The 19,776-nt window shown below is 39.7% G+C and overlaps 2 protein-coding genes across 2 annotated transcripts; both read left to right on the top strand.

The window, feature by feature from the left end:
- Positions 1-4,480: 4,480 nt before the first annotated feature.
- Positions 4,481-10,263, top strand: notum2 (notum pectinacetylesterase 2). Its single transcript, XM_067498532.1, has 11 exons — positions 4,481-4,812; positions 4,979-5,031; positions 5,500-5,595; positions 5,677-5,737; positions 6,426-6,538; positions 6,688-6,790; positions 7,157-7,345; positions 7,537-7,637; positions 8,320-8,467; positions 8,570-8,617; positions 9,177-10,263. Exons 1-11 carry the CDS (start codon positions 4,481-4,483, stop codon positions 9,478-9,480), a joined length of 1,548 nt encoding a protein of 515 aa, XP_067354633.1. The 3' UTR covers positions 9,481-10,263.
- A 2,438-nt stretch (positions 10,264-12,701) lies between these two features.
- Positions 12,702-17,943, top strand: rps15a (ribosomal protein S15a). The gene is made up of 5 exons (XM_067499080.1): positions 12,702-12,758; positions 13,581-13,718; positions 14,552-14,631; positions 14,874-14,959; positions 17,811-17,943. Exons 2-5 carry the CDS (start codon positions 13,586-13,588, stop codon positions 17,902-17,904), a joined length of 393 nt encoding a protein of 130 aa, XP_067355181.1. The 5' UTR covers positions 12,702-12,758; positions 13,581-13,585; the 3' UTR covers positions 17,905-17,943.
- Positions 17,944-19,776: the final 1,833 nt, after the last annotated feature.

Below are 19,776 nucleotides of genomic sequence, written 5' to 3'. Positions count from 1 at the left end.
CATAAACAGTACTTTAAAAGAAGGTAACTTATCTGAGCTGTATGCTGTGTTATGTTAAACTAATAACATGGTCACCATACCTAAATATCAGCATGCTACAAATATCTCTGAGAGCATTTTAGCATGTTGACATTGCCCTTTACTCTAAAAGCACCAACATGCTTAAGTATGAGCTTTGTGGCCTGTAGTCACTTTTGTAAGTTTACCATAACATTGTGCAGGTATATCATGATATGGAATGGGCAACTTTGTAGACTAGGATCAAGGTGACATTTGTGTGTATACTCACTTATCAGATGGGGCTTGTGCAGCTGCTTGTGCTCAAGTTGTGTGATACTTGTATTGTCAATCAGACAGGAGGACTTACTGTATGTGAAGGACGTATTGTCAAATGTCTGGGTTGAGCATAGCGTGACCCCTCTGTTGGTATCCGTCAATGCACTGACAGGCCTGGTGGAATCATCCAGCACGACAGGTTGCTGCTCCACTGTGTCATGAACGCCAAAGACACTTTGAGTGGCCATCTAAGGAAAGACGACCGCTATGAAATAGGGTCTGCCGAACCAAGGAGTACAGGTATTTATCTCAGTTTCACAAATGTGCACATATCAAAGTGATGAGGTGGTTTTTAGGTTTCTAATAAATTAGCCCAGGGTGGTACGACAGATTTTGCCTGGATGGTGTGTCTGGCACACCAGTGAGGTGGGAAGAACACATTGCTGGATGTGACGGTTCAGCAGAAACAGAGCCGCAGCTTCTTGCGGCACACAAAACACAAAACACAAGACTCATTACTCATTCAGCTATCCTTTTCTATGCCTGTTACATCACCCCTTCCACCCCTACTGAATCCAAAAGTTTGTATCCATGCCATCAACTCCTCCTCCACCTATCACACTGATGCATTGGTATTTTGCAGAAGGTTATCACGCAAGGCCTTGGTCGGGATAGTTATTCCCACTTCACCTGCTAGCCCCCTGCACCACTTTGCACCGATCGCGCTAAGACCCTATCTGTCATCCTCACTGATTGAATGGAAAGCTTTGGCCATGTTTCTCTTGCCAGGTCTCATATCTCTTCGTAGGTTTCTTTTCATGTGGCTTGTAAAGATGTCTTGTCTTCTATCAATCATGGGCCTTTTTCTCCAGCAGCTATACTCTTCACAGCTGGTGACAGCATAGACAACATAGAAGTGATGCTGCTTCAGATTGTCAAATTACACGCAACATGGCATCTTTGTGGAATGGATCAGAACCTTATTTGAAAGTTTTGTTGTTCTTGAAACAGAAGTTTGTTGATCGGACCAGCCCATGGTTTGAATCTGTTTTTCATTCAGTTGGATGATGGAATTGTTACTTGTTGGTCATAATATTTCTGTATTGTAGTGTGGGTATAAGAATCCCGCATATGACTACTGTCTCTGGCTCGCTGTTCTTTGAACCTACCAGCTGTGAAATATTCCAGCTCGCAGGCTCCGGCCCTCAGCTCTTGAGGATGGTGATGACACACATGCTCAGCAGACAAAGTGCCCGACCAACACCAACTTTAGGTGCCCTGACCTTGGAGGTTGGCTGTGAAAAATAACAACACAAGGGGGAGAATGAATGCCTCCTATGCTGCACAAGGGGTCAAGCTATTGCTCTTGTCAGGGTGAGGTTCATCATGTCTCATGAGCCCCGTCATTGGTTACACAAAGTGTTTGTTTTTCACAGGTGAAGAGACATTGTGATAGATTCCAGAAGTGTGTCAAGGCTCACTGTGTATGTGCGTAATGGTATGTGAGTATGTCTGTAGATGCTACGAGGGACGATGTTTGACCTGTTACAGCTTGTGGGAGCTGAATCACTAAAGGTGTAGAACACAAATCCACTTCAACCCATTGATCTGAAGCCTGCTATGAAAAATCATATCATTCTGTCCAATTTCATATCAAAGAAAAACTAAATAGCAGCAATGCCATCTCTCAGTTCGTGACGTTCTGGTGAAACTGTGATAGATTTACAGCAGCTTCTTTCGTTTTTTAGCTATTTGAGGTATCTGTTAAACAGATTGCTGCATTGATTTCTGGGAAGACAGATGGTAGTGTGCATGCTTCAAGACAACTGAAGGAATTGAAAGAATTGTTCAGCTCAGTAGATCAAATTCAGTATAGTGAATGTCCTTAGGGTACATTTTTATTGCATAGGATCTAACAGGCATATTTTTGAGTACCTTTGTTTTCTTTCTGGCCGTAGTTAAAAGTAGCTAAAATAGCATGAAATGCTTGAAAATGAGACAAAAATACCATTTTTTCTGCCAAAGCAATAAGACAAACGTTAAAATATCTGTCTGCCTTGTTTGTAAGTCTTTAAATGGCTGGTGATTATTACAGTACAAATGGTGAGTAATTTTGCCAAAACAGATAGGTAATCCTTAACACACTCAGACTAAAGACAGCTGTTTTGCCACAGCTATTATTACACATATTCATCTTCCTTTAAAATTGTAATTGTTGTACAGCTTCCATCTGCTTAATATTTCACTTTTACCTATACATTCAGTCTGCTGTTGTACGTGTCTTCTGTCTCCCGAGGGGAGCATTTTCTTTTATTCTGTATTCTTTATTCTTCTCTTCTGCACTCCTCTCATTCTCATAACCGCATCCACCCTAAAGTTCTTTCAGTCCCTGTAGCCTCATACAGCCCCTCAGAGCCTCTGGCTTCCCAAGCAATCATTATTTGCTGTGATTGACAGGTAAGGGTGGTGTGCATTTCATTGATGAGAAGTTTAGAGCCCTGGGGCTCGTGATCCTTCGGTGATAGGTGGTGCGTCACCCTACAGCCATCCTAGGGGGGACAGTCACAGATCAGTTTCAAATACTCTGTCTCGTTCGTCTCCGAAGGCAAAGTAACCTAACCTGTGATCCGGGAGACTGCAGAGGCCATTCGGGAAGGGGATGCAGTCATAGGTAAAGGCACCTTTTCACGCACTGGACAAAAACTTTCAATCTATAAGAAAGAAATGTTTTAACTTGACTCTCTCTCATCTATCTGAATTTCTGCATTGCATATTATACTATTGTAACTCACCATATAGGGAACTGCAGTTTTTATCTCTAGCACTGAACGTGAGACTAGAATGCTAAATTGGATCCTAAGAGTGGATGTAGCATTGTCTATAATCTTTCTTTAACATGTTTGCTAAAATGCTAAACTAATTAATTTCTGGATCCAATATGTCTGGAGCTAGTTGTTTTTGCAGTATGTAACAGTTACAGGAGAACTGTAATTTCTCTGTGGTATTTTAATGCAAACGGTGATAAAGTAAAAAACATCTGCATTAAAGTGCGTTTAGCATTTAAGTCAGCAAAATCATATGATCTTCATTTGTGATATGTTTGTATGATGTCCAACAGAAATGGATATGTGACTGATTTGTTGATTCAATTGAATTGATTAGTTCTAGCCCAGCAGCAAATGACCTCAGAGAGCATCTAATTCACCAAATCAGCCCACAGCATTTCACTTATTTAGCTTATTTTATTGATTACCAAGGGGGCAGCCCAACATATTTAAAATGTACATTGCATTATTTAAAATTAAATAATTTATTTGCATATAATTCTATTTTTTATTTAAAATATGGAAATCAAACTTCTTTCCAAATCATGTAATGTGTTTTTCCAGTATATGAACAGATAATATGCATTATTTGACAAACAAGGGATAAGAAAATCTGGGAACAACTTATTTGAGTGTCGATAACCTGTGCCTTGGGAGTGTCAGCGAAATTCTGACAGTGTGGGAACATTATGGTATTATTCATTTCTGTTTTGAAAAGTGTTTGAGGTGTGTGCTCCAAAGACCTCTGACTCGCATACTATGCAAGGGGGATATGCGGTTATGCCAACCATGTAAATGTTTAAATCAGAATGGTTGCAATTAGACATGGATGGCGGGAGGGAGAAGAAAAGACGGGATGGTGGGAGAGAAGAGCTTGTTGTTGACCCATGCTCAAACGGGAAAGTGCTGGCTGTGTGCAGCCACTTGGAATATGTCAAAGAGATGCGTGTGGTATCTTTTCTCCTCACCACCGGTCTTCTAGTACCTCCCCTCATGGTGTGTCGTCAGCAGATTATCTCATGGGCCTGGCAGGACCTGCTAGAGAAAATGGGAAGAAATCTGATCTGATATGGTGGCATTATAAAGCTCACTGCTGATGGGCAAGCATCATCAAAACCCGATCAAGTCTTCATCGCTACTTATGACTGGCATCCTCCTCTCACACCTGGTCACTGCACTTTGAACTTCTTCCTCTCCTCCTTAGCAGCACCAGTTCTCTGCCTGACCTCAGGGGTGCCTCAGCCTCAAAATTCAAAGCCGATTCTTCTGAAAAGGTAAGTTCATTTCTAAGTTGAAAAGTGACTGATTTTATTCAATCAATAAGAATTGGTTCACCGGATAAAAAGATATGGAATATTATTTTCTTTGTTGCCTCAGACATGAAGATACTGGGCCATGTTGCTTTCTTGCTTTTGGTTGGTGGAATCTGGTGTCAGAACAACCGCAATACAAAAGCGAGTGGCAAGTCCACCAAGAAGGCTAGTGGGAGCCAAGGAGGTGATGCTGGCCAGTCTTCCTCTGTGGTTGATCTGACTCCTACAAACACTGGAAACGCTGGAAGCACTGGAAGCACCAGAATCACAGGAGGTACAGCTGAAGCAGGGCGGGATGGTGCCACAGGAGCTCGAGCGGCCGGGCAACAGACAGATGATATGAGGCTGCACTTCCTCAAGAACAGCCAAGTTACATGCAATGATGGAACAGTAGCTGGGTGAGATGCTCTGCATGAGATATCTTCTCGTTTTCTATCTTATCTCAATTTTTGCCAAATCTTTTATATTTTGGTAATTAGCGGAGTGATTTTTGAAGCTACACAACTATACATGACTGCCTTCTCTTTACCTTCTCCTCGTTCCTGTTTATTTGTGGTTCTTTAGGTTTTACCTAAAAGAGTTCAGAGGAAACCGCCGATGGCTGTTATTTCTGGAGGGTGAGTATTTAAAAACACAACTGCTTAATTTGGTCCCTGAAGGTCAGCTTGTTTTGGCGCGATGCCCCCATTGGAATTTTGATGGGCATGTCATCTTCTTTTTTTCTCCTTTTTTGGTTGCTAACTGTCACTTGGATTGACTTCAGTGTGATGAAAAACATGAAGATTTTACATGGCTAAAGTGACTGAATACTGTCACTTTAATCATCTGTAGAACCTAATTAGTTGCCTTTGCCAGATCTGATCAAGTTGTATTCATGTTTCTCATGTAGTGTTTATACTCTTTGCAAAAACTTTATAAAGTCAATTAACAAATCAGGTTGGTGACAATTTGTAAATCATTTATCTTTTTCTTTAATCTATCCCTTCCCTCTCCATTCCTCACAGGCTTTTGTAATGAGCTAATAAGCATCTCTCTTCTCTCCCGACTGGATGTGAATATCTAATATTAGTCTTTATTATTTTTAGGTGGTTGGTGCTGCTATAGCAAAGAGACTTGTGATTCCAGGTACCAAAATATCCCCAGACTAATGAGCTCATCAGGGTGGCCCCAAACAAAAAGAGGTAGGTCAGCCGGCCATGTTTGTTACAGTATGTAAATTAGATGAAAAGACATCTGTCTGATTTCTGATCATGGATTTACAGGAACTGGAATATTAGCTTCTCGAGTGGAAGAAAACCCACACTGGTATAATGCAAACATTGTGTAAGTAACTGTTGTCAGTGTGTGTCAAATTACTGTGGCTACTGATGGCATGCACAGGGTTATCATTCCTAAAAATTGGACTTAATCCATGACAAGAAAATATGATCTAACGAGATAGCAGGAAATTATGATTTTTTTCATTTTTCTGTGAGGGGGGAAGGGGGGGGGGTCACTTGGTGAAACTAGAACAAAGTGTAAACATCAGTGTAAACAGCTGAAAACATTTTCAGCAGTAGAGCGAGTCAGATGCAGAGTGTAAAATCAAAACAAAGAGCCGGAAAAGGCTGAACTGCTCTGCAGAGCTGTTGGAAGCTGTAGAGTGAGAGGATACATATTTGTGGGCTTTTCAGACTGTCCCCTGTCCTGTTACACATCGTCCTTTGATCCATAGTTGCTATAAAAATGCTGCATTGTGCAGCTTTAAAGTGAGAAAGAATTTCAAAAAAACACATTTCCTGTCTTAGAAATGAAACAATTGCAATTGCTATTGCAAACACAACATTGCTCAGTTTCATGCACTGACTGGGTCTGGGATGGCAAGTGTTCTGTTGTAGCTAAAACAATGGTCTCAGATTCTGATGGTTTTTAAAGAAGAGGGAAGCTACAACCTGAGTTGGTTTTTATGACATAGAGAGAAGTAGTTGTTTTTCTGGCCTCAAGCTTTAGTCTAGCAAATTTCTTTCTGCAGATTCATCCCGTATTGTTCCAGTGATGTATGGAGTGGTACTGGACTTGCACCAACCCCTCCTCCGAGGCCACGACCAAGCAGAGAGAAAGAGAGAGATAGGAATGCAAATGCAAGTAAGTTGCTGGAAATCCTTCAACACTGTTTCAACATGGACCCTCCTACCGTAACAACCACTGCTCTCTCTAGCTCATAAAAGACACAATGCATCAAACTCTTCTGTTTGTGGTGCTCCAAGTCCTTTGATGTCTCTATTTGTTATCAGCTGAGTACGTCTTCATGGGATCCCTGATAATCAGCGAGGTTATCAAAGACCTCATCCCAAAGGGAATCAAGCAGGCCAAGATTGTCATGCTGTCAGGCTCAAGGTCAGTTTAAGTTTTCGCTCACACTCTGATGATTACCATAGCTTCTGGACCATCTCCATGCCTAACATTAAACAGGAGAAGCCCTATTTTGGCTCCATCCTCCTCCGTCAACAATAAAGATATTTACAGTCAATTGAACAATGACATAATGTCTTTTAAAGGGCCTTGCCCTGTAATAGTGCACATTCCTCCCAGGTTAGCAACATGGTTGTTGGGAGACCCCCCAATTTCCAACACAGTATTCACTGTCTGAATGGGAAGCTGCTAAATATTCATTTCCCTGTCATTAGCTGGCATGTCATTTTGATACCCCTGTTAAAAATGAAAAAGCCACGCTATTTGTTAATGTTCTTGGCTCCCCTGCAGCGCTGGAGGAACAGGTGTATTGCTGAACATTGAGAGGGTGGCCAGTCAGCTGGAGCAGCTTGGTGCAGAGGCTCAGGTCCGAGGTCTGGTGGATTCTGGCTGGTTTCTAGAAAGTAAGCAGCAGAGATCACCCAACTGTCCTGAGACTGTTTCCTGCTCACCTGAAGATGCTATCAAGATAGGACTCAGGTAAGGACCTACAATTTCCTGACAGCCTGTACAGATCTGGAATTAAGAATCCATTTCATAGGCCAGATGTAGAATTGGAAATAAAGTCTTTTACTCTAGAGTACTGATTCATTTGGCTTTGTGGTGAAATAAGAATGTAAAAGCATCTGAGCATCAAATGTTTGTGTGTAAACAGTGTATTGTTGTCTCAGGCTATGGAATGGGGTTGTGCCTGATAGATGCCGCCAGCTCTATAAGAGAGGGGAGGAGTGGCAGTGCTTCTTTGGACACAAACTATACTCTACATTGACCTGTGAGTGCTGGCTTGTACTTACATTTAGCATGGTTTATTGTGGTCTTGGGTTATCATGCTATACAAATGTTCAGAAGGAATGTGCACAGAAATATGAGCGTTGTAAGTTTGATTTCCTCATAATCTGAGAAAATGTCCAGTGTTGGTGAAAAGCCACTGCAAAAACGAGATGAAACGTTTCTGTTCGCATTTTGCACAGACATACTTTATACTGGCAGCTGTGATAGTCCAGCATGTAGGCATAATGCTGAGGTCATTTAATTATAATCCAGCTATCAGAGCAACATTAGGAATAATTTAAATTGTGTTTTGAGTCACCAGATGAGTTCAATATACACATTCTGTTTTTGCTACATTTTGGCCTTTACAACTCACTTTACATTACACGCAGTCATCAGATGTGTTGTTAATGTAAAAAATATTGTGAAGAGTAGCTTTAAAATGTTTGATTGAGCTTCTCTCAGCAGCTGCATCACGGCTCTGGAAGGCTCTGCCTGAGAACCTGAGGGCACCACAGACTGACACAGAAAAGCATATTAATGTGATCCTTACCTTTTTTAATATGTTGTTTTATGTTTTATTCTTGCTTTTAATCTGCTTGTGTAGCACTTTGCGATTTGCCCACAACTGAAAAGTGCTTTATAAATAAAATTGATTCTTATGTTATTATTATTGTTTGTAGCTCCCCTGTTTGTAGTCCAGTGGCTGTTTGATGAGGAGCAGCTGAGGGTGGAGAACATCTACATGGGTGGACAGAGTCTAACTGAGGAGCAGTGGCTGTACATACAGAACCTGGGCAGTGAGCTCAAGAACTCCCTGAGGGAAGTCACGTAGGTTTTTCAGCATCTTATTCAATTGACTACCATCATACCTTTCGGTTTCCCAAACTTCTACTAAGAAAATATACCTGCTGCTGTTTGTATGTTTTGCAGGGCTGTATTTGCTCCCTCCTGTCTCTCCCACACATTGATTACCAAGAGGTAACTATATTTGACTCCTGTGGTTTTAAAATGATTTCATGCCTGCTACCCTCATTTCATGTAGTCATCTCCACCTAGTGAGCTCATGCTGCTGTTTCAGCTCTCCCTTTCATCATGGCACATTCTTCATGTCACCAAATGCCTTTTCACACTTTCCCTAACCCCCCGGTATCCCTTGAACACACTCAATCTTGGGCTGCACACATGGGCAATAATGGGTCACTGAAGTGCTAGATTTACACAGTCAGGGTATGTTAAGTGTATTTATTGAGGGTGAGCATTCTTGATGGGTGGAGCCAATGGCCCAAGGTCATTGTGAGTCCTTTTGCTGTTGGTACTCTATAATGTAACAATTGCTGCACAAAATATTGAGTCATAAGTGGCCAAAACAGTTTGCAAATCTTGTGATTTGACCATGATGTGGCTGACTACACTTCACCCAGTCTTTCTACCTTCTCTTTTGCTTTTGCCAACTTTTCCATTCCCTTTTCTTTTCACTCTTAACCTTTGATTCTCTATTTATGTTTCATTGTTGACCTTTGTCTTGTTGTTCTTCTAGTAACTGGGTAAGTTTCCAAGTTAAAGGCACTTCTCTCCCACGCGCCCTGCATTGCTGGGACAGGAATCTGGAGGCAACTCGCAACAACAGGACCCCTGCTAAAGGTTGCCCTTTTCAACTTGTGGACACCTGTCAGTGGCCCCAGTGCAACCCCACCTGCCCAGCCTTGGTGGACCAGGCCACCCAGCAGGAGCTCACCCTGCTCCAAATGCTGGTAGCAATGGGCCTTGACCTCCAGAAGCTGGGCCTGGATCCCCAGGGAGAGGGAGATTCTCTTGCCAGCATGGTCAGCAATGGTGGCTAAATTGTAGCTGTGGATACCAGAGGTAGTCAAGCAAAGGCTTGAGGAAGAAAGTGTTCAGTTTTTATTGTAACCATAGAAATAGTACAGAAATCTGGTTACTATGTCTTGTGCTGCTCAGCATTCCATTATGCTCCATGTGTTTGTTAAATTGGTGACTTGGCTGGTAGGTAGGTCACTGTATATGGGTCTGAGTGGTATGGCTCCCCCTCTACTGGACAGAGAATAGAGTTTTGGGTCTACACCAAAGGTGTTTCAATACTAGTGGTTGAAGAGCTTTGAGTTTTAGCAGATTATCTGACATAGCTTCTACAACCCTTTATCCTGATAACTCAACATTGAAACCCAACTTCAGAGCATGGAGGTAGAGTTAAATAGTTTTAATAAATGGAGGCTCTTGCAACAAACATGTTGATATGTAGCCAGGAGTCATAAAGAAGAAACATTTCTGAACCAAATGCTGTAGTTCTAATCATTTGAATTAGCCTTATATAAAGGCTTATTTATGCTCTTTTTGCCTAATAACATTTCATATGACAGCAGTTATTCATAATTCTGATTCTTACGTAACATATAAACTCAAAGATACATTAACTGCACTTAAACACTGCAATTTTTTTTTTTTGCACACACACTTTCAAAAACACTGATGGAGTTTTTGATACTTAGTTTTAGTCTGTAGCTCGTAATGCTATGATAATCCACCTATATGATATATAAACATATATTATATGCATGTAAGACAAATATATGATTCGAATATTTTCTGTGTCTTCACTGTGCTACTCCAATAATTAGTTGTCATGTATTATCAAATTAAAAAATCGTATGAAATTGTTTGGCATGTGAAGTCTACATTAAAAAAAAACTCTATAAATGCAATGCTGTGTTTATTCACCTGTTAGCTGGGAAATTATTTAAATCCATTGACACACGTGGACATAATACTCTAAATGTCGCGTTTAATGTGCTAGGTTTAGAAGATATTCAAAGATTTATTGGAATTGTATGTTTTTACTTTCATCTGGGTACTGTAAAGGCTAAGATGAGTAGTTTTGACTAGAATTGCAACTCCTGGTAATATAACGTATTGAGTTTTTTTTTAAATAATGAAACAGGAAATAAAATGTAGCTCTGACACTATAAACTCTGTATTATATAAGACTGTTTGTTCATCTTTAAGCCAATTTATTTATTTTTTAACACAAATGTACTCCATAGGGAAGAATTGTACAATACACTATACTTTGTCTGCTAGTCTGCAACTAACAGTAACAACAGAAATAGTAGTTGAAATGTGGAATGATGACTGAGTCTGTGATGGGGCTAGACGTCTTCTGTTTTCTGTAAGCAACTGGGACAGTGCAAGATTTGTGCTTTTGGAAAATTCATAATCTCTAATCTACAGTTGGCTACATCCTAACAAACGTTTAAAAAATGTTTCATCCACCTTGAGTTCCAAAACAGGTGAGGTCATAGTCTGCTCTTCTTCCTCTGATAATGTGTAGTGCGAAACAGAGAAGTGTTCAGTTTATTGAGTCTTATGCTGGAAAGTTGTTGGAGTGAAATCCTTTAATTTCTTCTGGTTTCTAACAAATCCACCAATTAGTTATGGTCAAGCCAACTAATTGTAGAGAAAACAGTAATGGGCAAAAGATAGTACCCCTCTTATTTTTGAAATGGCAAAAAAGAATGAAACAAAGATGCAAGCTTTTGCACATGATAAGTTTTCATAATTTTAGGAAATTTATGGATGTAGTGAGAGAGGACATGAAGTTAGTTGGTGTGAGAGAAGAGGATGCAGAGGACAGAGTTAGATGGAGGCACATGATTCGCTGTGGCGACCCCTGAAAGGAAACAGCCCAAAGGTAATGAAGAAGTTATCATGATTTTATTATATTTTTTTATATACACTTCTTGACTACTTTTGTTACTTTTAATGATAAAGGACTAAATGAACTAACTAAATGAAGGGTCATCATGAATAGTGGATGAATGCCAGTCTACCTTTGTGAACGGTAGGAACATACACAATCACATCAGGTTGATATTACATAGGCTTGATGATAGTGAGTTAAGAGATACCAAGGGGGAAGGTGTTGTTCTAACAATATCAAAAAACACTTTTAAAAGAGTTGGCAGTGACACAGTTAGTATAATACAATACCAAATGTAATCATCAAAGATTGGAAACTGAATGACAGTAAATGCAATACAAAATTTGCACTGTGTATTAGTGAATATAACACAGGTGTGTATACACTAGTCCATAATGTGGACAATAGATCTCTGATGGAAAAAGCACATGCTAAATGTATTAAATGGCCTATTTTCCAAAGATCAAAGTAAATCACTTTGAAATAACCCAGAACATCTACCCAGTCGCAGAGTTCAGAAAAGACCTAAATTTGAAGTAGACCCATATACCTTTTCTCATGCAGATGATTAAACACTGGAACATGTTTTTTTTTCATGTGACTAGACCCTAAAGACGCTAAACCTAATCAATAAAGAATTGATTACCGCTTAAGATAGTTGATATCCCTCTTTTTGATATCTGTAACACTTTGTTTTATATTAACAATTTGAGTACATCTGTTTCAGACATGGTTAACATAGTTATCCTTATGGGGAATTATCATATTGTTGTTGTTGCAAATAGCTTTGTTGCAAACAGAGAAAAGACACACCCTCTGTGTTATTTCATTTTATTCTGCTACACCCCATTAGTGTTTTCTTTTTCTTCCTTTTTTGCTCTGTATTATTTTTGTGTTCTCTATTTCAACCTCTTCGAGTGGTTGTAATTTTGGAATGTTCATTAAAGTGTTAAGAAAAAAAAAAAGAAAAAAAAAAAGAAAAACATTGGTCAGGGTGCAATTATTCATCCTTAACACTAGATGGTGCTGCTTTAATTTCCACGCAGCGTCTGAGTGTATTTAATAATTACACCTTTTTGCAAGAGTAAGTTTTTTTTTACAATTTTGATGAATACATTGATTTGACCAAGTTCATTTTAGACATTGTAACAGTGAATAAAACAAACAAACAAAGTCAGTCATTGAAACCATTGCTGAACAAATTGAAGCCACGTTACAAATTCTACTTTATTTTGTTTATGACGTTATAGCTAAGGTGCAGAGCTTATAAAAAATGATATAAGGTAATATCGTGGTTTAATATATTGATGGTGTAGGTCATCTCAGTTTGAAAAGTCTTTGAGTCTTTCCCATGTTGCATTGCAGGTTTTTTCTACTTCCTCTTTCCGCCATATTGCAGAACCGGTAAGATGTCTCTTTACTCTCCCATCCCCAATCTTACAAGTATCTAAAGCATCTGAATGTTAAATATCCTATTTATATGATCATCTTGAAGCGAAAATTCATAGTAATCGTTTGGGATAAGTATCGTTACTAAAAGTTAAACAAGCGACTCATATTTGAGCTAGAAATGTCCTTTAGTTGTCTCCCAGCCTGGCCCAGGGAATCGGTGCGTTTAAGGCGCATTGAAAGTGTTCGTTTCACGGCCGCATACATGTCACTTCGTGTTTAACAAATAAAAACGTGTAAGCTAATTTCGTGTCCCGTTGTGAAACACACTGTGTGCGGAATGCACACGCTTCAACCACTGGACGTTAGTGCAATAAGGTGCTTTGCTAATGTAGTCTGCTAGGCTAGGTAGCTATTCTGTGTGCCGAAGAGGGACCATGCTTTATTCCATTGCTGCGTTAATAGAAATGCAACGTTATCTGCTGCAAGTAAAACAATATTGGTATTAGAAATGTTTTTCACAGCATAACGTGTTAACGTTGGCTAAAGTGTCATCTATTTGCTATAAATGGATGCTTAGCGAAATAATCAGTGCTAGTTAGAATTTGCTTGCTGAACGATGTAGTCGCCACCTTTATTTCGTCGGTTAAGATTTTGTCTCAAAGTAGCGTTATGCTGTTATAAAGAATTACCAGCTTTCGCTTCTTGAGCTTAGCGAAGTATATGGCGATGATACATGATAGGAAGTCACCTCCTAGAGTTATATTATCCACAGCGTAGTTTGTTACAGTTAGGCCTTCATGATTCATTAAACATCTAATGTTCTTCTGCCTACAGGCATCATGGTGCGCATGAATGTTCTGGCAGATGCTCTGAAAAGCATCAACAATGCTGAGAAGCGTGGGAAACGCCAGGTCCTCATCAGGCCCTGCTCCAAGGTTATTGTGCGCTTCCTTACCGTCATGATGAAGCACGGTGAGTGGCTGTTTTGTTATTCTGTTAATTACTTTGGCCATATTACAGTGGTGATGCTATGCTACAGAGCAGGCTGTATATTATTGTTTTTTTTAAGGAGACTTGAGGTCAACATCAACCTTTTGAGTCAGTTTATGAATCCGTAGTAGCCAGCTCCAACTTCTATGCTGTGGTTTGCTGGGGCAGCAATATGAAGGTGACAGACAGTAACAGACTGGACAAATTAATAAGGAAACCTGGTTCTGTTCTGGGGGAGAAGCTGGACATGCATGTTGTGGCTGAGAGGAGAATATTGTCCAAACTCCTCTTGTTCCTGGACAATTTCTCCCACCCTCTCCACTGCATGATGGCTGCACAGAGGAGCACTTTCAGCCAGAGACTGATCACAGTCAAGTGCTCCACAGAACCTCACAGGAGACCCTTTCTCCTAGTGGCCATTAAACTGTTCAACTCATCCCCCTTCTGTTAACAGGAGGGGGACTAAATGGTCAAATGGACAGTATTGTCTTTATTTCATTTATGTTTACTCCTCTAGTTTAGTTTTTTTTCTTACTTATTGATCAGTAGTTTGTACTTGTACTTTCTGTTCTTCGTTTGAAGGAGGTTTTTTTTCCCTTTCTTTTCTATTTTTTACATGGAGAGCAGCTGCAACACAATTTCCCTATGGGATCAATAAAGGTGTTTGAATATTAAAGCTGTAACTGTCTGTGCCCAGCTGTTAAATGTAAGGTCATCATGAGCATTTGAACGTGGGGTATCCCTTGGATTGGTCTTAGCCTTGCAATGTATTATGTCAACATGCTAGGAATTTATATTCTTGTTTGTCCCTGCAGGTTACATTGGTGAGTTTGAGATCATTGATGACCACAGAGCTGGAAAAATCGTTGTCAATCTCACAGGCAGGCTGAACAAGGTACAGTCTATAATGAGCCACCTCATTGGTTACCACCATAAGTTTCTTCATTTTCAAAACATGAAATATGTTTGAGCTACTTTTTGGCATAAAAATGCTTTCATTAGATGAATTGTCAGTGGGGTTCACTTGGTGATATTTTATGTCTTTTGCAAGATGATAATCTGATGGTGTTTTACACATTTCACACGCATAATATATTTTAACATTGTTTTGCTTTGTCTTTTGTGTGTGTGTTTTAGTGTGGTGTGATTAGTCCTCGTTTTGATCTCCAACTTAAGGACCTGGAGAAGTGGCAGAACAATCTGCTACCTTCAAGACAGTTTGGGTAAGTATCACACTTAATGATTCTGTACTGTACAGATTTGAATATGGAAAGTCACAGTAATGTATGTTGCAGTTAAGTAGAAATGAAAACTTGCTCATGGTAAACATACAAGTGGTCTCCAGTCTTAGGTTAAACAGTGGATTACTGCAGGGATTTGAGTCCTCAACTTGACAGTTGTGATATATGCCTTGCCTGACCCTTTAGTACTGTTAAATAAAGGGAATTCTTTATACATTAGGTTTGTGAGGTGCATTGAATACTTGTACCTGGACAACGGCATCTTTTTAACGGCACAAAATGCCTTAAATTATAGGGTATCCATAGATCCTTTGTCTTGAATTTTATTTTGAAGTTGATGGGATATAGGAAGTAACTAAATGATTTAGGTATGATGCTGTGCTATAGACAAACCCAAAAGTCTTCAGGGAATAAATCTTATTTTATGTTAGACATTAGCAAATTATGAATGGGGCCAGAGTGGCTCAGTTGGTAGAGGCCACTTATTGACTGTAGGGTCAGTGGTTCGGTTGGTGGAGTAGACTCATTCTGACTTTGCAACGTGAGGAGCGTGTTCGCATTTTAAAAACAGCTGGTCTGAGAAATGTGGCCTTGATGTAATAAGATGGATAATAATAAAGAGGTAGAGGTAATATATGATTGAGCAAAATGGGTGACAGGGTTACAGGAAGTACTATAGTAGTTTTATCTATAAACGTGACTTCGGCATGTAGGGAATTTATTCTGGTGCTTCAGTTTAAGAAAGTTACATGAGGTCCAAGTGTATCGTAGTGCTGTAATCGGTTGAGTAGACCATGTCTGACAGCGAACTTACTTTTGAAAATGTACTCGGCTTTTTGTACGTATAGCGCTGTGTAAAATCAATCTGGGCTGAGCCCACTACAGTAAAATATTGTCTTTTTAAGCTCCTATTGTATTTAATTCAAAAACATTGTAACAACAGGTTGTCTGACTGTAGACTGGTCATATCAGTGTTTCGACTTGAATGTCTTAGACTATATTAGTCTAAGACATTCAAGTCACAGGTGACTTCAACACACAGGTGGTGTGTGTGAGAGAGAGATGTATAGATAAAATTTATGTGTTTAAAAAAAAATCCATAGTAATATCGTAAAAGATCTCAGCTCAGCACTTTACAGATACCCTGTATTCATGCTTATTTTGATTAGTTGTGTGACATGGTCACTAACTCATAGCAGGCTGCAGGTACAGCCTGACCATAAATATGATGGCCATGATCTTTACTGAAGCTGTCCACAAATGATCTCGGGCTTTCTGCTCCTCAAAAACAGAATGATATAAAATACAACTGGTGACAGATTCTACTCTCCAACACAGTGCTTGTCATTTTTTTCTGTATTTGTCAATTTATTCAAAACAAGTTAATGTGGCACTCATGTGTGACTTATATCACTTTAATTCAAGGAGGCTAAAATTCATAAACCTTAAAAATGGTTAGCTGGTTTTTTATTTATTTATTTTTTCTGTGAAATGGCCTGTTGTATGAACATGTTGGTAGTATGATTTTGTTTTTGTGTGTTTGTGTGTGTGCAGAGTTCAATCACATGTTGCTCAGATATTGACCATTTATCAATATATTTTTGACCTATTTGCTTATTTTAACAAGGCTTCTGTTCCCTTGTAGAGTTGCTTTTTTAATGCAAGTATTTGGTTGGATGATTTTCTCTTTGGGATGAGCGATGGTCAAATGCAGAATTAGGAGTGTTGCAGTCCTCTAAAGTCTTTACTATGCACTTTATAAAGGGTGTGTTTTTTTTCTTGCTGTAGCAGTGGGAATGGCATGTAAAGGTCACGAGCTGTGCTGAAGCTCATTATCACAGGGGGCCGCTGAGGCTGAAATTACTGATTTAAATGTTTTTGCATGATGTATCAGGGAGAGGACCAGGTAACCAGACCCTCTTGACGATTAGTGCAATGTTTAAGAATTCTCACATTCTTTTTTGACTTGTTTATTGGCATGTTGGAATAGCCCTCAGTTTTATACTCCATATATTATTATTGTAGTTCAGGGTTAAACTTCCTGCTTTTGACTTTATCTGCTTAAACCAAAGCTTTTCCGTTTGCTATGCACACAGTTTAACCAGCTGGCCGGCAGTTTGTTTCATTAAAGGAATTTGTGTGCATACTGTACATGACAGTTGTACTAGTCTACATTCCATTATACTGTGGTTATGGTACATTAAATTGTGCTTTGTGCACTGTAATCTACAGACACAATGAATCTAACTTGGTGTTAAATCTCCTCTTCCTTTCCTTTGGGCTGTTCCCTTTCAGGGATCGCCACAGCAAAACATGTGCCTCCATCTAACCTTGTCCTCTGCATCCTCTTCTCTCACACCAACTAACTTCATGTCCTCTCTCACTACATCCATACATCTCCTCTTTGGTCTTCCTCTAGACCTCCTGCCTGGCAGCTCCAACCTCAGCATCCTTCTACCGATATATCACAGTTCCTCCTCTGAACATGTCCAAACCACCTCAATCTGGCCTTTCTGACTTTATCTCCTTCTCATTCCTGATCCTGTCCATCCTCGTCACTCCCAAAGAGAACCTCAACATCTTAAGCTCTGCTACCTCCAGCTCTGCCTCCTGTCTTTTCTTCAGTTCCACTCTCTAAGCCAAACAACATTGCTGGTTTCCTTTCATTCTCGCTAACCTGGTGTTAAATGGGGATCATAAATACGAAACATTTTGAGACTGTGACCATGTGGGAAAAATATCATTCACTTTTTAAATTAGTGTTGTCATCAACATTTATAGCGTGATGAATTCATCTTACAAAGTGAGTGATAAATTTGACTTGTTTCCACAGATACATTGTGCTGACCACTTCAGCTGGCATCATGGACCATGAAGAGGCCAGACGGAAACACACAGGAGGCAAAATCCTTGGATTCTTTTTCTAAGATGTAAAGAACTGCAAATAAAAAAACAACCAGAGAAAAGTGGAAGTGTGCTCTTGATTTATTTTATACGAGGTGTCTGAAGAGAAATGGCCTCTTGTTAGTGTGTGTGGATGAAGCTTCACAAAGCTTAGAGACCTGATCATTACATTAAAAAATGTTGGGCCTGCAAACAGACAATTTGGTGGTAACAGTTTCTAACCAGACTGGCCTTCATTTTATTAAATTCATAGTTTTAAGCAGTATTTAATTATAGTCTATGCTAATGACTTGATTATGGTGCAGCAAACTTGGAGAAAAAGCCTAGAGAAAAGAGTTTGCCGCTAAATATGAATGTAGTTTAGCTGTATTAAAAAAAACTTGCAACTGAACTGACTGCAAAACTATTAAACCACAAAAGCACTCTAAAGGTCATAGGTATCTTATGACACGACCCCTGACATAACAGAACGTATGTTTTCATTCACTGCTAAACCACAAACCCGGGGTAGGTTATACAGCAAGTAAAAAGAATTTGGAGATGTCCTAAAACCGGTAAATGAAGTATTTTGAGTTGGAAGGCAAGACGATAAGCTGCAGAGACAGAACAATGGAGGGAAAAAAATACACTTATATACCACTTTAAATCCATGTGTGATCAAGGTACTTTACACAGAGAAAAACAAACTAGCAGAAAAATAGGGTCATTACTACAAAATAAAAAGGCAGGTCATGAAACCATAATTCAAAAAAAAGGGTCAGACTCCACTATTTATTAGTAGCCAATAAAAATGTCCTAAGCCATAATTTAAAAGCTGCCAGGGTTTTGGCTGATCCTACATTCAGTACTAAACTGCTATAATTTAAGGTCTTTAACAGTAAAAACACAATCACCCTAGCATTTGTATTTGACCCTTGGCACCAAAAAAATGAGGTAGGACAGTGTCGGAGGCCAGATTGTAATTGCAAATGTTCAAACAAAATATGATGGAAGCAGTGCGTTTAACATGGGGGGTTCGTTTGACTGGAGGAACTTCTTCTGTGGCCACTGCAGTTCACCTGATTGTAGAAAAATAAGTAAACAAGTCTTATTTCAGCTAGTTTAACCTCTGAATGTGTGTCGAACCGTCAGTGTGATATTACCGAGTCAACCTTTGAACTGCAGCTGTTAAAAGAAAGTGTTCAAAAGACTGTTGATGCATCTTGGCTCAGCACACCATTACAGAAACTGTTGACTTGTGATGTGACATGGGCCATCACCAGATATAACCACATCCACAAATGCTACATGACAGTGTGCAGAACTTGTGCTCCCCCATGTCCCCCTCCCTGTCCATTAAGAGCTGTTGCATTGCTGCTACATATCTTCCAGCTTGTAAAAAAAAAAACCTAGTTTTCGGGCCCAGCAATCGTCTCACTGGTGTGACCTTTGTAAGGGCTCCTCCATGTATTTTGTCTTGTCCCAAGCCTCTTTGAAGTCTTGCTGCCGACCTCCCGTTAGACTCTGAAGAGGAAAGGTAACAGCCTGCTAATGCAACAGCTCTGTCCAAGTGCTCCTTGTGGTGTAAGAGCACACGGGCGGACTTTGTCCCTCAAGGCTTTAAAGCATTTAAACGCTGCCTTGTAAAGGGAAAAAAAAATCTCATATGCTGCTGCTGTTTTAAAAACCAGCCAGCATACCAAGCTCTGAAAGGTTCAGAGAAGCTGTACGGCTTCATGGCCGTTAGCAGTGAGCCTTTAGACATGAAAACATCGGGGGTCGACTGTATCGGCAGCACAGAACAAAGCAAACTGACTGTAAACAGACTGGTTAAAAAAAACTAAATTAGCACACAACTGATTCTTCAAAAGAGCAAATCCACACAAAGGTGATTGAATACACTGGCTGTGTAATAA

This window comes from Channa argus, chromosome 3, assembly GCF_033026475.1.
Source record: "Channa argus isolate prfri chromosome 3, Channa argus male v1.0, whole genome shotgun sequence".
In the NCBI taxonomy this organism is placed as follows: Eukaryota; Metazoa; Chordata; class Actinopteri; order Anabantiformes; family Channidae; genus Channa; species Channa argus.
The sequence above is the reverse complement of the archived record's forward strand: the minus strand, read 5'-3'. Positions and strand labels throughout refer to the sequence as shown.

Excerpts from the sequence above, each read along its gene's own strand:
- notum2 (XM_067498532.1), top strand. The coding sequence starts at position 4,481 with ATGAAGATACTGGGCCATGTTGCTTTCTTGCTTTTGGTTGGTGGAATC. Across the intron at positions 6,539-6,687 it reads AGATAGGAATGCAAATGCAA|CTGAGTACGTCTTCATGGGA; the intron begins GTAAGTTGCTGG and ends ATTTGTTATCAG. Across the intron at positions 8,618-9,176 it reads CACACATTGATTACCAAGAG|TAACTGGGTAAGTTTCCAAG; the intron begins GTAACTATATTT and ends TTGTTCTTCTAG.
- rps15a (XM_067499080.1), top strand. The coding sequence starts at position 13,586 with ATGGTGCGCATGAATGTTCTGGCAGATGCTCTGAAAAGCATCAACAAT. Across the intron at positions 13,719-14,551 it reads TACCGTCATGATGAAGCACG|GTTACATTGGTGAGTTTGAG; the intron begins GTGAGTGGCTGT and ends TTGTCCCTGCAG. Across the intron at positions 14,960-17,810 it reads CTACCTTCAAGACAGTTTGG|ATACATTGTGCTGACCACTT; the intron begins GTAAGTATCACA and ends TTGTTTCCACAG.